Source organism: Ambystoma mexicanum, chromosome 2p (assembly GCF_040938575.1).
Source record: "Ambystoma mexicanum isolate Mex_15411 chromosome 2p, UKY_AmexF1_1, whole genome shotgun sequence".
NCBI classification, from domain to species: domain Eukaryota; kingdom Metazoa; phylum Chordata; class Amphibia; order Caudata; family Ambystomatidae; genus Ambystoma; species Ambystoma mexicanum.
Window position 1 is genome coordinate 661,786,181 of NC_090923.1, and position 15,923 is coordinate 661,802,103.

The 15,923-nt window shown below is 44.3% G+C and overlaps 1 protein-coding gene across 3 annotated transcripts in view; it reads right to left on the reverse strand.

Annotated features, from left to right (window-relative positions):
* LOC138566663 (F-box only protein 27-like) overlaps positions 1 to 15,923 on the reverse strand; it is a 1,347,647-nt gene that overhangs the window by 135,777 nt on the left and 1,195,947 nt on the right. For all 3 annotated transcript variants that reach the window (XM_069644226.1, XM_069644225.1, XM_069644224.1), the window contains exon 9: positions 7,296 to 7,391. In XM_069644226.1, the coding sequence (XP_069500327.1) occupies positions 7,296 to 7,391 (96 nt within the window). The remainder of the gene's footprint in view (positions 1 to 7,295; positions 7,392 to 15,923) is intronic.

Below are 15,923 nucleotides of genomic sequence, written 5' to 3' on the forward strand. Positions count from 1 at the left end.
CCACAGAATCCATAGAGGAAGTTAAGGATAAAGCCAGGCAACTTGTAACTCCAGCAGACATACAGAATTGGCATCTGCAGGGAAAGGACTTTGCAGTAAAGGACAACTTATTGTATTTCCAAGAACGATTATACCTACCCAGCACAGATTTACAGAAAAAAGTAATCTCTTGTTATCACGACTCTTTAATGGAAGGACATCCCGGTATGGCCAAGACCTCAGAAAAGATCAAGCGCTACTTCTGGTGGCCGTCTTGGAAAAAAGATATCAGAGACTTTATAATGTCCTGTGGAGTATGCGCCCAAAACAAGAGTCAAAAGGAAAGACCAACAGGCCTCTTACGCCCTATTGACATCCCACCTTGCCCTTGGCATACGCTTTCTATGGACTTCATCACCGATCTACCTCCATGCTCCGGATACAATACGATTCTAGTAATCGTGGACTTATTCTCCAAGATGGCGCATTTCATTCCGCTCAAAGGCTTGCCAACAGCAGCAACTCTGGCCCGAGAATTTCTCGAAAACATCGTCCGACTGCACGGTTTTCCTTCGGTTCTAATTTCGGATCGAGGTAGTCAATTTATTTATCATTTTTGGCGAAGTTGCTGTCGGTCGGCTCAAATTGATGTGAGACTATCGACCAGTCACCACCCTCAGACCGACGGACAAACCGAGAGGACCAATCAAACTCTGGAACAGTATTTAGGCTGCATGCTGCAACAAACTGAAAAAACTTGGAAAGACATCCTTTGGATAGCCGAATATGCCTACAATAACTCTGTCCATTCGGGAACTGGGAAAACCCCGTTTTTTCTTTTGTATGGCAGTCACCCTCGAACCTCGGAGTTGGATCCCCTCCAAGATCTTGAAACACCAGCAGTAGACTACCTGCATTCTACAATCACCCAAGCCTTTAAGGAAGCTGTTTCTCACCTTCAAAGGGCTAAAGAACAATACGAGAAAGGAGCAGATCAACATCGGAAGGAAGCCCCTCACTATCAAGTAGGGGATCAAGTCTGGTTATTCAACGAAATATCTACCTCTAAAAGGGCCACGCACATTCAACCCAAGATACCTTGGTCCCTATTCCATCACTACCATAGTAAACCCAGTAGCGGTCAAGTTGGACTTGCCCCCGCACATGAAGATACATCCGGTCTTCCACGTCTCTCTATTAAAACCCGTGCAACCTCAAACCCGACTAACTAAATCTCCAACACCTATCCTAGTTGATGGAGAACTCGAGTTTGAAGTCAAAAGCATTCTGGACTCCAAGATCTCCAAATCTAAACTATTTTACCTAATTGACTGGAAAGGCTACGGCCCCCAAGAGAGATCCTGGGAACCTGCTGAATATGTCCACGCTCCTCGCCTAATCAAAAGATTTCACCGAACATTTCCTGACAAGCCAAAACCCCCGGAGAAGCCCGGTTTGGGAGGGGCCTTGAGGGGGGGTACTGTCATGATCTCTGCTTCCAAAAGGTCAGGGTTTTCCCAACTCCCTTGGAAGCAGATCCATAACCCAGGTTCCGAGTGCCAACCAGTCCCAATTGGGACCTTTTGGACCCAGTCCTGGCGCCAGTGGCACCAGGCTCATAAATATGCCCAGTCCCAGCGCTGGAAGCGCCGGGCTCATAATGCTTGGAGGGACTTACCTGCAGCAGACCATGCTGCTTACTTGCCTGCCAGTTGAGCCTCTGATCCTCTTCTGTTTGGAACTACTTTTCCTGTTGGGTGGGGCAGGAGCCACTCCCTAGATTCAGAACACTGGAACTCTTCTGGAAAGCAGGAACTCTTTTCTTACCTAGGCGTGGCTGTGGAAGGAGACACCTAAGCACTACAGGAGGCTATTTAAATCACACCCGATGGATGAATCTTGCTTTGCGTTATTCTGCATCCTCTGCAGCAGAACGCTCATCGTGTCTTCTGCATCTGATCCTGGGCCTAAGGAAAAAGGCTTACCATCCTGAATCCAGTCTTCAGCAACACCTATAAAGACAAGAACGAACAGGTTAGCATTACGGTCTTCAGTGACAGCTCTTCACTTACCTGGTCCATCGGCTGTCACCAACGCCTCGCGCTGCATTCCGGCATCTGAAAGACAAAGGCTTACCTACTCTTCGTGTGCTCCGGAGGTCTTCACACTGCATTCCGGCATCTGAAAGACAAAAGCTTACCAACTCTTCGCACGCTCCGGAGGCCTTCGGCGCTGCATCCCGCATCTGAAAGACAAAACAAGGTGCGTTTAAAGACATTGGGGAACTTTAATACTCACGTGCCATTACTCCTTTCCACATCTAACCCAGTGGGTATTCCGGCACCCTGCAGCCGCTCCGAACTTGTACCTGCAAAATAAAAAGACAGTTAGAGCGCATCGTGAAGCAGGCAACAAGCGCTTACTTACGTGCTTCCAGGCGCTTCTATTCATCACACGGGCTGCATCTTCAACTCACTTCAGCCCGTCATCCGCCATCGCCGGAACCCTGCAAAACAAGAAACATCATTACTAAAGACTTTAAAGACATTAGAATTACTCGAAACTTACCGTTCGTGCAGTAAACGACGGACAGCAGTCCTCTGAAGTCAAGAGGCCTGCTCCCCTTATCCAGTGAAGAAACTGGTTACAGCACCCTGCCCCGAGGCAGATGGAGAGCACGGCGTTCACTTACCTAAGGTGAGAGCGTTAACCTTTGGGGTTCTACAGGAGAAGAGAAAGGGAAGAAGAGAGAGACATTCAATAACCCAGTTCCTTAATCCCATATTTTCTATCTGCAGACATCTTACCCTTCGAGTCAGACATACAGTGCACAGAGGTCCAGCCCAAAGAGCCAGCCGTGTGTTACACATCACCTTTGAAGATACGGTATACGCCCGGTCAAGACCGGCGCCTCTACGGGAATCAGGTGAGCGTTACATGCACTTCAGGCTGTCAAGCTTTATTTTTAAGGGATATGGTGCCTTCAGACTGGTAAACAGTCTTTTGGCCATATTACACATACGGCGGTGGACCAAGGTGCTATTAGCACCTTGGTCCATGCCGGTAAAATACTGGCACCGCCTTGGTAGAAAGGGGAATTACTGCACTATTCCAAGGTTGGTGGGGCGGTAATTCCCCCTTCCCCCATTGCCCTTCCCCATTCCCATTTTTGCCCCATAGGGCATAATGGGAATGGGGAAGGTGCTAATTACGGTACCGCAAATTGCGGTACCATAATTAGCTCCCTGGTCCCTTTGCGGGTTGGTTTTTAACGCCTGCAAAAAGCAGGCGTTAAATTCTCCAACCTGCCAAGGGACCTCGTAGTAAGGCGGTAAGGATTTACCGGTACCAGTAAAATACCGGTACCGGTAAACCCTTACCGCCTACCGTGTAATGAGGCCCTTTGACATTTCAGGACTATAAGGGGATTCAGTTCCTTGAGCCCTTCCCAGTGGCAGCTGGTGAGTTTTTTTAACTGGAGGAGCGTATATATTTTCCCCAAATATGCTTGAGCGACTGAGCATAGCGAACAAGCCCGAACTAACCAAGGGAGGTTCAGGGGGTTCTAATCCTGCACATTGTTTTTAAATAATGGATGCACTTAATTTGCTTTTTAGAGCACACTATGTGACAAATTGGGTAAACAGCCAGAGTTTCCAATTTGTTTTGTAGGCTAACTCATGACAAAATGCAATAGATGCAAGTCACCAACAATGCACGGGAGTGCATAATGTTTTTGCCCACAATTCAAGCTAGTATAAAAACATGTTCACACTGGCTGTACCGATACATTTCCATGCTGGTTGCACCAATCAATATATGCCAGCATTCCCATATAATAACAAACCTGTGTTTGCTTTGCACATACTGGGCCTCATTACGACCGGTACCGGTCGTAATGTGGCCCAGTATTACTACGGAACTCGTAGTAGGGCGGTAAGGGATTACTGGTACCAGTGCCCTTACCGGTACCGGTAATCCCTTACTGCTCTACTACGAGTTCCCTTTGCAGGTCCTCCCTTAACGCCTGGTTTTACCAGGCGTTAAGGGAGGACCTGCAAAGGGACCTTGGAGCTAATAACGGTACCGCAATTTGCGGTACCATTATTAGCGCCTTCCCCATTCCCACTGAGCCCTATGGGGGCTCAAATGGGAATGTGGAAGGGCCCTGGTGAATGGGGAATTACCGCCCCCTCCAACCTTGGAATGGTGCAGTAATAGCTCCATTCACCAGGGCGGAGTCGGTATGGGTTTGGAGACAGCCATGGCACTAATAGCGCCATGGTTACCTCCAAACTCGTAATGACCCCCACTGACTTTAATTATACTATATGAATAGCCATGCTTGTTCTGGCAATATTAAGCAGGACCCTCACTTAAGAACATGCTCCAGTTGGATTGCCATAAAAAATGCCATGCACAATATTAAAACATGTCCAAACTGGCTGCACCAAAATGGCAGTGTAATAAAACTTCTCAAGCTTGCTTTACACCAAATATGGCCAGTAAAAATGTTAATGCCAGAGGAATAAATGGCCAGGCTGGCATTTTGGTGCACACACTAACACTTATCATGCTTGCTTTATCAAAGAAAACCACTAAAGAATGATGCCATCATGGCATAATATTTTACTGGGCATCTTTGATTAAGGAGGTGCTCCACTCCCACCCCAAAAAACAGCAGCCCAGCCTGCATCAACAACCACACACCCCATCACACACATCGACACATTCACTCAGTCATTCATACCCCATTCAATTGGGCACCCATACACCTGCTTATTCATACGCGCACCTAGCACCCACCCATGCATCATACATGCGCATATTCATTCACATAAACACGCATACATATAATACACTCCTCTTAACTTCTGTCCCAGTCCAGACTCTGCTTAACTCCAGGGGCTGCCAGCAACAAGCAAGCCCTCAGGCACCCATGGCATATGAAAAACGAAGGAAGCATGAGCACACATGAGACCGAGCACTGCCTTTAAGCCACGTCAGACCCTTTGAGTGTGCAGGGAGGCACAGGAGTGCCCCCACGCACATTCAAAGGTGCAGTTCCCCAGCCAGCATCCCCATGCAAGCCTGCAGAAGCAAAACAGCCCGGCCTTGCATGGCTCATTGAGCAGGTGTGCTGGGGAACAAAACTAGTCTCTCAAAGGAAAACAGTTGAAGCAAGCGCAGGAGCACTCCCTACGCTGCAGAAAGCAGCTGAGGGTGCGCTCAGTATATACACTGTTACTGGAAGAGGGTCCTAGCAGGTCAGCGTCCTGCCGCTCATCATGGAGAAGCCGCTGCTGACCCTTCCTCAGTTTCATCAGCAAAGTTGGCCAGCCAGACCTGCTGGCAGTGGTCCTTTAAGACACCTCCTTTCCTGGGTTGCTAGTCCTGTTTTAGGCTCGCTAAGGTGCCTGGGTATCTAGCTCTCACTCCTCTGTGCTGTTGGTTCCTTATGGATTGCTCCTTTATTCTGTTTTACATGCCTCTGGCGGATCGAACAAGAAAACCAACAGCGTCAGCTCCGAATCCCACTGTGTCAGCGACCATCAGTGCAGCCGTAAAGGCAAGGATCGAAGACGAAGGGGGGCTTCCAACGTGGTGAAAACCAACAGCGCCAATATGCAGACCTGGGGAGAACGCTGCTCAACTGAAAGGGGGTAGGCCAAATACAAACTTTAAAACATTTGGCCAGGAAAGCCCAGCCCCAGGGGAATTCGCTATGGAGAAAAGGCCTGCATAGACAGGTAATGGTAAGGACCAATGGGAAGGGGAAGGTGGAAGAAACCAGGAGGGACAGGGGTGTAAGAACACCAGACTCAAAAAACATGCTGAGAGCTGTTCGGGTGAGTTCAGGTGTAGCGGTGGCAGACCAAGAGATCAGACGAACAGCAGAAGGTGGAGCTCAGTGTTGAGGAGTCTGTTGAGGCATTGGATGAGAGTGCAGATGAGGTACTGTCTGTATGTGTGTGTGAGAGAGAGTGGTACGCATGTATGCAGTTTGAGAGAGATAGGAACTATTGTGGGCATGAATCTGAGCGTGTATAAGAAGTTGAGAGCGTGAGTAACAAGAGAGAGTTAGAGTAGAGGGTGCAGGCAGATAGTGGAAGGTGAGATTGGTATGGGGAGAGAAAGAAGTGAAAGAGAGATAGTGTGAGAAAAGAGAGGAAGGCGACCAGAGGTAGACGCAGAGGGAGAGCTTGGAAAACAGAAGGGAGGAAGTAGTAAAGGCGGAGAGCGCGGATGATGTATGAGAAGATCCATGGACAGAGAGACGGAGAGAAAGAGAGGGAGATGGACTAGAAGGAGTAGTTGGAGCAAAGAAGAGGAAGAAGGCGTGGAGGAGCACAAACATGGGAGTGAGAAGAGAGGCAAGAGAGAGAGAAAGAGGAGGAGATAGAGTGAGAGACAAGAGGGGGAGAGAAGAGAGAGAAAGGGAAGTGAGAAAGGAGGGAAAGAGTGAGAGACAAGAGAGCAAGAGAGAGAAAGGGAGGAGCGAGAAAGGAGAGAGAGAAAGAGCAAGATATAAACGGGAACATCTAGGAAGATCGACAATAGAGAGAGAAGGAGGAGATCCAGATTGGGAAGAGGGAGAAAGAACCGGGAGAGAAAGATCAGAAAGAGAGAGGGGGACCCTGGTAAGATTGATAAGGGAAGTGGAAAGAGAGGGAGTGGAGAAGGTAAGAGTATTAAGGAAGAGAGGGGAGAAATATCAGGGAGGGAGAGAGAGAGAAAGAGCGAGAGAGAGAGAGAGATGGAGAAGGCACCATGAATGAATCATTGAGACACCCTATGGGTATTTATCAGAATTGGAGGTCCCTAGAAAGTCCCAGAGGGAGTATACTAGATAAGGTTGTTGCCTTGAGGCAGTCAAGGGCAGACTAGGATTGAACCCAACAAAAGGGTTACCTATCTCTAGTTTTCATGCCATACTGCTGGGGAGTAGGGGCGCCATGGCTAGGGTGGAGGGAGCCCTGGGGAGGAGGAAGAGGAGAGCGAGGCCAAAGAACCTTCTTAGTTTAGCTTTCCTAGAGTCGTTTATCACTCAAACCTTATTGCAGCCCTCTGCGACACACTGTAACCGATAGAGTAAAAGTGAAGGAATAGGCAAGCTGCAAACAAAGGAGAGTAGCTATGACCTATTCAACCAATTCCCAGAGGAAGAGTAGTGCAACTCAAACAACATAAAAAAGGGAGAACTGGTCATACATATAAAGCAGGTGGAGTAGAAAAATAAGCACTATGTGGAACAGCCTGCCATCAAAACATGAGGAAATAAGATATAAAGATGTTTGAGACAAGAATGGACTTACCAGTCGGAGATGCAGATTTCTGGCTGGTGATGATCGAGAAGCTCCTGCCACAATCCCTTCTGCAACAGGTCAACCATCTGCCATTTCTCACACCAGCTGAGGGAAAGGCACACGATGAAATGTGCATAGTCTGAAGCATCGCATTTGCCTCAATCACAACCACATTATGCCAATCCCCTCAATGTTAGAGATGCTTGCTACATAGTCAAATTAAACACAAATAAGAATGTGTGATTGACAGGCACATTATGGCAAGCTTCAAATTGCTTCATTGAAGGCTACCTCATGAAACCCGTGCACCTGGTGAAACCAACGTTTGGCATGTAGGAGGAGAAAAAGAAAAACAGAGAGAGAGAGAGAGAGAGAATGTGTGTCTGTGCAGAGTAGACAATAGTGACTTGAAACTAAGTCAGATGCATGTCCTGTGTTTCCTATTTTAGTGAGAACCTACTTTTGTCCTCAACTACTAGGCTGTTTGTCAAATTGGTCGTCACAAATGTATGAAAGTAAAGAACATTTTCACACTTTTGCCTCCTCACTTGTAAAACAGGTGTTTACTTGAACTACTTGAACTGTGGGGATCCTTGTAAGGTCCTCACAAGTATAGCAATACGAGAGAGCTCAAGACAGAGACAGCAACGTAAAGCGAGTATGTCATTGATTGCGAGTGTGTGTGCAAGTGCCTCTGTTTTAAATATTAGCTGGTGCGTGCATGTTGCTGTCATATTAGGGTCAGGCAAAAATCTGTTTTTAGGAATGCTCAGCAGGAAGTAACGAGCCAAACAGCTGTACTCTTACACAAACCCCAAACTTCAAAATACAGGATTATTTTGGTGGCATGTCTCATTGCGACGTTTCACCCAAAACTAATGTGAGAACATTACTATAGACTCCGTTTTTATTTACCCTTATTTTATGCAAAAGCAAAACATCATACAAGAGACCAATATAGAAGAACTTCCAACCTGAATAAATTATAACATTGGTGGTACAGCAATATGGCAACAAAAACGCTGGTAACAGTATACAGGCATGTTCAGAGGAAAGACGCAACTATCAACAAATAAGACTTATGAGAGTGGGCGGGGTGGGTAGTCATACAGTCAATATAAGCAGAAGTATTAAACAAGAAGTCAGTCCAAAGGTCCCAGAGTGCCTGTGTTACATATTTCTGTGGGAAGGGATGGGGGTGGGTTGGACAATGGTCATGTGCCCCTCTAAAAAAAAGAAAAGCGATATAGCGTTCATCTTTATGGTTTAGAGGTGGCAGGAATTAGTTCACTTTAGGTGTTTTCCATTAAGTTACAGAAGGCAACCTCAGGCCTCATGGCCATCAATTGAATGTGAAAGCCAAGCCTCTGAACTAAGCCTTTGCTATTCTCTTTCTGGCTAGTAGACCTGGGGACAGATTACAGAAACTTGGCAAAGTTTGCACGATATTAGCACTATGTCAAAGTTTGCCCTATTTTTAAAAACACTGGGACATATTAGACAACTATTGCACCATGACAAGTGCAGTTTAGCATGGTACAAGCACCAGGGCAAACATTGCCCCATTGCAAAAAAGATACATGTTCAATGCATTTTGTTTACCAAGGCAAAGTTTGCCCTAGTGCTAATACCATTCCGTATTAGCACTAGGGCAAACTTTGCCCTGTTGTAATAATGCAGTGAAAATGTATCTTTTTGGCCAGAGGGCAATTTTTGCCCTGGTGCTTATACCATGCCAAACTGCACTTGTCATGGTGAAATAGTTTTGTAATATGTCCCAGTGTTTTTAAAAATAGGGCAAACTTTGCCCTAGTGCTAATACTGTGCAAACTTTGCACTTGCACCGGTGCAAAGTTTCTGTAATCTGGCCCCTGGACCTGCCAGTTTGCGCACATCATGGGGAAGATCACTGACACACCAGCAGCCCAAAAGTGGAGGTACAGGTAGTTCAATTTCCAGCAGCTCAGTCAGCAGTACAGATTTTCACAAGAACTATTGTAGAGTTGTCTCACAATATCTATAAAAACATCTTTAAAATACACTTAATGAAATGTATTGATGCACACCGAAATAGACTGAGAGGTCTACAATATGGCCTTATCCACTGCTTGACATAAAAAAGTGTTTTGAATAAATATGGGCTATGGTTGTCGATCATTGATATGTATGTCTCTGTTTTTATAGATATTGTGAGACAACTCTACAATAGTTCTTGTGAAAATCTGTACCCCCGAGACAAGGGGTTGATGTGTCCTGAGGAAAGCCTTACACATATGACTCATCAGTACAAGAACAAGCGACAGTCTATGTGTCTATGTAATATTAAGGCTGGAAACAGATCTACTCTTGTCGACACAACTCAGATGGGGATTTTGTATTAAAGCAAACATGAATGGGCTATTTTAACGTCACCCACGTGTTACTAACATCACTTAATATAATGTACTCCAAAAATGAACACAAGGATAAAAATAGTTGCATAATTGTCTCTGCAATTACTTCGTTCTATGTTGTTTGATTTGTAAATGTGACCTGGCGGTCTTTTTTATGATATATGTTTAAAATAAATGTATGATATATTTTTTTGTAAAAACCCGTGCCCATCATCTTTTTATATTTTTTAAAAAAGATGTTTTCTCAGATGGCTATAGAGTAAGACCTAATTCTGCTTCCTCTGGTGTAGATATCAAAAGGTAGCTTGTTGGGACCCCCTTGTGTTTCCTGTATTCAGTCCTCCCCTTACAAGCCCCTATACAAAAAAGAGGACCATTGGTATATCAGTGTGCTCACTGATTTTTTTCACAACTTTTGGACAACCCTTCGGTTGGCTGAGCATTGTCCTAAATTACTATGGAACATGTAATCATAGTGTCATTATTTGACGATATTTTCAAAAAATGTCTGGATCTGCCCTCGATCCTAGGCACGCCAGTCACCGGACCTGCTGCCCCCCCCCCCACCGGCGATTTCTAATGATATTGACATTCTTACACAAAAAACAAAAAAATGTATCCGTACACAATCCCATGGCCAGCTCATGATTAAATACTTAAAGGCCGGGGTTATTCCTGAAGGTCTTCAGATAAAAAATATGCCCAGAGTTTTTTTGGATAATCCAAAATTTATGAAAGGGTTCAGTGGTGTCGGCAACAAATGCTCCCGTGACTGGGTGATTTTAATAATCGAGACAGCAGAGGAGGAAGGAAAAAAACCAAAAGAAGAGCTAGATACCCTAGAGAAAAAAATTAAAGTGGAGTCAGTTATTCCAGATAACAAAACCATTCTGGAAAAAATGAATGACGAAATGTCTAAATTCAAAATCTTTACTTTAAACAACAAAAATTGGAATTTGAAGAAAGATATTGCTAATTACAAAGAGGAAATCACATATCCTTATTTAGTTCTGGGTTTCTTTCAGCAATACAATAACAACGAGACCAACTGGAAGGGTCAATCCTACATCAAACCCCAATGTAATAAGAAGTTGGTTACTTTTTCGAATTCTTCCAACAGCAGTGATTCAGACACCCTCCAAAATGGTCCAGCTATAAGTAGGGTGGCGACACCCCAGAGAGGCCAACAATGTTTTCAACGACGAGGCAATCGCGGCAGAAACAGACCTTGGAGCAACCACCCGATGCAAACTCGGCAGTGGATCCCTCCACAAACTTGGTAAACCCGATTTTCAATTTAAGCACATATGAACTTTCATCAGCAGAACGATCCGTGCTTAGTAAGGGTTTATCTTTTGTTCCGGTGTGTAAGGCAGATGCCTTCCAGACCGAAATTGAAATGAGAAACTTTTTCCGAATTATCAGGCTTAAGTACTTCTTCCACGATAAAATCCCTAATAAGGAGACTGAAGATAGTCGATCAGGGAAAAAACCTCTTTCTACTTTTACACCACAACATTCTATGGTCTCACCAGAAATTCTGGCCTTCAAGAATAAAATTCTACGAGATATGAAACATCTTTGTGAAAATAAAAATCGATACAAAGAAAATGTGTCCAAATCAGAGCGCTTAGCTCTCAAAACTCTCGAAAATAACTCTCTGTTTGTTATCAAACCAGCCGACAAAGGTGGCGGGATTGTCTTGTGGGATTCCAACTTATATAAATTGGAAGTGGAAAAACAGCTTTTGGATACATCAGTCTATAAACAAATCCCTATGGATCCGACAAATGACATCCTGGAAGAAATAGTAAGCCTGATGACACATGCCTCAGAGGAGGGATGGATTAATGACGATGAAAAGATGTTTCTCATTAATAGACAATCTGTCATTCCGGCTTTTTACTGCCTTCCTAAAGTTCATAAAGATCTCAATAAATCTCCAGGTAGCCCTATTGTCTCGGCCATTGGCTCGCTGCTCGAGCCATTGTCGGTATATGCAGATTTCTTTCTCAGGCCTTTTGTCAGTAACATGAAGTCATTCATGCAAGACTCCACCTCTATGATAAAAATGTTGTATGCATTAACTGTAGAACCCCAAGATATATTTGTCACACTTGATGTGACATCCCTCTACACTAATATACCGCAAACCAAATGTATAGAGGTTATGTTAAAGTTCTTGGAAAACGTTTATCGCAGAATGCATTCACTTGGCACTGACAAGGAATTTCTTCATATGCAGCAATGTGTTCTTCCAGCAGCTTCATGGCACAAGTATGGGGGCCATTTTTGCCCCCGACTTGGCCAACTTCTACATGGATCATTTTTAAACCACTAATGTCTATGCATCGAATAATCCATATCTGGTGAATATTCGAGCCTGGTAACGCTACATCGACGACATCTTTTTGATCTGGCGAGGTACCCAAGAAGAGTTAGGTGCATTCAATATTTGGCTCAATGCAAGACAAGTCTCGATAAAATTCACTTGTGAATCTAACAGTGAGAGAATTGCCTTTTTAGATTTATTGATCTATCGTATGCCTGACGATAAAATTGGCACCAGCCTATACAAAAAGCCCACCCAAAAAAACACGTTATTACAATTCCAAAGTTACCATCCACAATCACTTAAGGAGAACTTACCTTTTGGCCAGTTTCTCCGAATTAGGCGAAATTGTACAGAAAAAGTGGACTTTAAAAGTCAGAGTCAGGCACTAAAACAAAATCTGAAGGAAAGAGGATACCCGTCTCAGATTGTTAGAAGATCATACAAAAGGGAAGCTAACATCTCAAGAGACGAGTGTTTATCCAAACAAACTAAAACCGTGTTGGATGAAATCACTTGTGTCTCTTCTTTCACTCCAATTAGTAATGATCTAAGAAAAACGATACTTACTAATTGGAAAATTATAAATACTGATGACTTCAACATCCCTCCTCCTCGTTTTGCCTTCAAACGGCTGACCAACCTTGGAGACAAATTGGTTCACTCCTACCCCCTGACCAAAATAGGTGAAAAGGCACAGTCCACTCTCTGGCACCTACCACCAGTGGTAGGTAATTGTAAGTGTGGCAAATGTACCAGGTGCCAGTTCACACAAAATTTAAAAATCATCGACTTGAAAAGCAGAACGTGGTAGCTAAATGCATTCAGCAAATGTGCCACCAAGTGGGTTATCTATTGTATCAAATGCCCCTGTGGCCTTTTTTACATTGGCAAGACCAAAAGACCAGTACACATTAGAATTGGCGAGCACTGTTTGACAATCACCCACGCGGTGGAGATCGTGATTTAAAACTTCACAGACTGGAGCAAAAGTGGATATATAACCTTGACTCAGTGAAACACGGTTTAAATCTTTACATTGAGTGGGGTTTATTTATTTGTAAATGATTATCCAACATTATAATGCCAGTCAGGACAGTTAATGATACACATGCTAGACTGCCCAGAGATGTAATGAATATCATCATCTTTCATTGCTTTTTGGATCCATTCCTTTCTTTCTCTGTTGCCCCAGCGGTGCACATCTTTTCCGCCGCGCATCCATTTCGTCGGTGGTGGCTCCACCTGCCGTGCTCATAGACAGTGCTTGCATACGCTCTATTTTGAGCTTTCCAATATGGCCGGCGCAATAGGACATAAACAAACGTCCGGCTGTGAGTTAGCTTTTTTCTGAGCACGTAATCACGTGACTACACTACAATAACGGGTGGCGATGTCACATGATGCACAGCCTCCAGAGGAACACGCTAATTCCCTGACACTGTGCGCGGATCGCTCCCTGTGCTGAATATTCTTCGTACTGCCGATCGATCAGCAAGTAAGTCATTTCACCCACTTGAATATATAATTCATCACGCGGAACGATACTAACCTTGTCCGCGCCCCCCTTTTTTCTTGTCCGTATCTTCTCATTAGGTACTGGCGTTCTTAGCCGCACGATATATACTGCGTTCTTTTCCCTGACACAGCCATTCAGAGAGGAACTCCTGTGGTGTCAGTAGGTAGGCAATATGAGATATAGAGTGTCTTTCTTTCTGCCTGATTAGGGCCAAAAAATATACATCCCTTTGATTTACCGAATACATAGCTCTCAACCATTTGTCTCGCAAAGGCGGGTGAAATCACCCGAATTTGTTTTAGGCGGGTGAGACGCCCATTGGAATGAATGGGCGTGCAGGAAGCTTGGCGGGTGAGTCAGCCCTTTGCAAGGCGGGTGACACCCGCCAAAAGCGGGTGAGTTGAGAGCTATGCCGAATACCTTTGTTGTCTCAGTCGTAGTCACAATTGGAAAAACTTGAAAATGGCGGATTTCCCTAGAAGCACCGCGAAATTCTGTGATTCATGTATTTATATATTACTTTCAAGAAGACATTAAGGTATGTCTGAGGTAAAAATCCACTGAATAGGCAATAGGATATGCAGGCAATCATTTTAAACGAGCTTATTCGTGTCTGTATCTTGTGTGTGCCCACCCTTCCCTCCCTTCCTTTTGTGCTGGTTGCCCTGGTCGTTCTCCCTTGTTGTTTTCCCATGGGTTTGGCACTTATAACTTGCATGAGAAATATGTAAAATATGAAACTCCATGATGGAGATAGAAACGAGAAATCATGACATTTATGGTATAGAGTTGAACTAATTTCAAATAAATAACTGATATTACCGTATAAGTCTGATATTTCGGCCATACTTAATGAAATGTATTGTGCACACCGAAATAGACTGAGAGGTCTACAATATGGCCTCATCCACTGCTTGACAGAAAAAAAGCGTTTTGAATAAATATCGGCTATGGTTGTTGATCATTGATATGTATGTCTCTGTTTTTATAGATATTGTGAGACAACTCTACAATAGTTCTTGTTCTCTACAGAGCTCAGGGAGATTAAAAGGGGTGAGATGTGATGGCAATAGGACCATGTAGCATCCCAAAACTATAATAGGTAAACAAATCTAAGGGTGACACTTCACCCCCTACTCTTCGGAAATGAAGTGACTGTGGTTGAAAAGATCAAGAGGTCTTACCCCAATTTTCCCCATCAAGTCAATAATGGGAATCTCTGGGGTATATGGAATACACGAAGCAGAAGTAATGTGTAGGGCTAAGGCTAGACAGGTAAACCTACTCTTTCCATGTAAGAGAGACAATTTCCACCTCTTTGTGTGAAACTGGTGCTAAGCCGAGCAATATAGAGTGTAGGTCGTTAAGAGGTACTAAGGCAAACATGTTAGGCACAAGGGGTCCCTCTGGTGCGGGGTAAAAACGGTATCCCATAGTTTTTCTGACTGTAATTATTTCCAAGTAATTTACTTCGATGTAATTGCTTTGAAAACAGTTCGAATTATATAGGGGGTTCTGGGATAAGGGGTAAAAGAAGCAGGGACGGACTTCGAGTAGGAGTACTAGTGTAGGGGACGGGAGGGAACCCCCCACATAAAACAAAATCAAAGTGCTTTTTCGAAGTAATTACTTCCGAAGTAATAAGCATCGGCAAAATGACATGGAACTGTAAAAACAATATGAAGCATTAAGAACCTGAGAAACCCAGCAATATACTTCAAAATTCGGGAAAGCCAGGCCACCCTCTGCAAAGGGCCTTGTCAGAATCTCAAATTAAAATAAAAAGAAAGGAACAAAATCTCACAGAAAAGACTTTGAGATATATATGAGAATGGTGAGGAATAAACATAAGAAACAAGGGAGCACCACCTTTTTGATTAGGGATAGCCAAGCAAGCAGAGAGAGGAAGTTTGACCCAGCAATATACTTGCAATGTTAACCGTTCAATGGCTGTTACATCTTTTCTTCCTAACAGCCACACTCTGTCACCACAGACCTAGACAACGGCATATCTGAGGGAGATGGAACGCCAATACACTGAGAAGGTGGGGATGGAGGGCCTAGAGTAGCCTCAGTGAGTGGGAAAGCTTCACATTTCAGCTTATTCATGTAGAATCCTGAAAAGCCCCCTTAAATTATTCACATTCCCTGGTGGTATTGATACATTACTGGCAGGATCCCTGACGTAAAGAACAATGTCATCAGCATAAATGACAGGAGCAGTTTGGATTTTATGAGCATAAATCAATAAACCCCCAGGTCCATCGCCATGATACTCACTCAGAATTGTAGCCAACGGTTGGGTCACGATCGCTAAAAGCAATGTTGAAAGAGTACCTCTTTCTAGCGAGAACGTGATGGATAAAAGACCAATAGTAAATACGCTCACAACC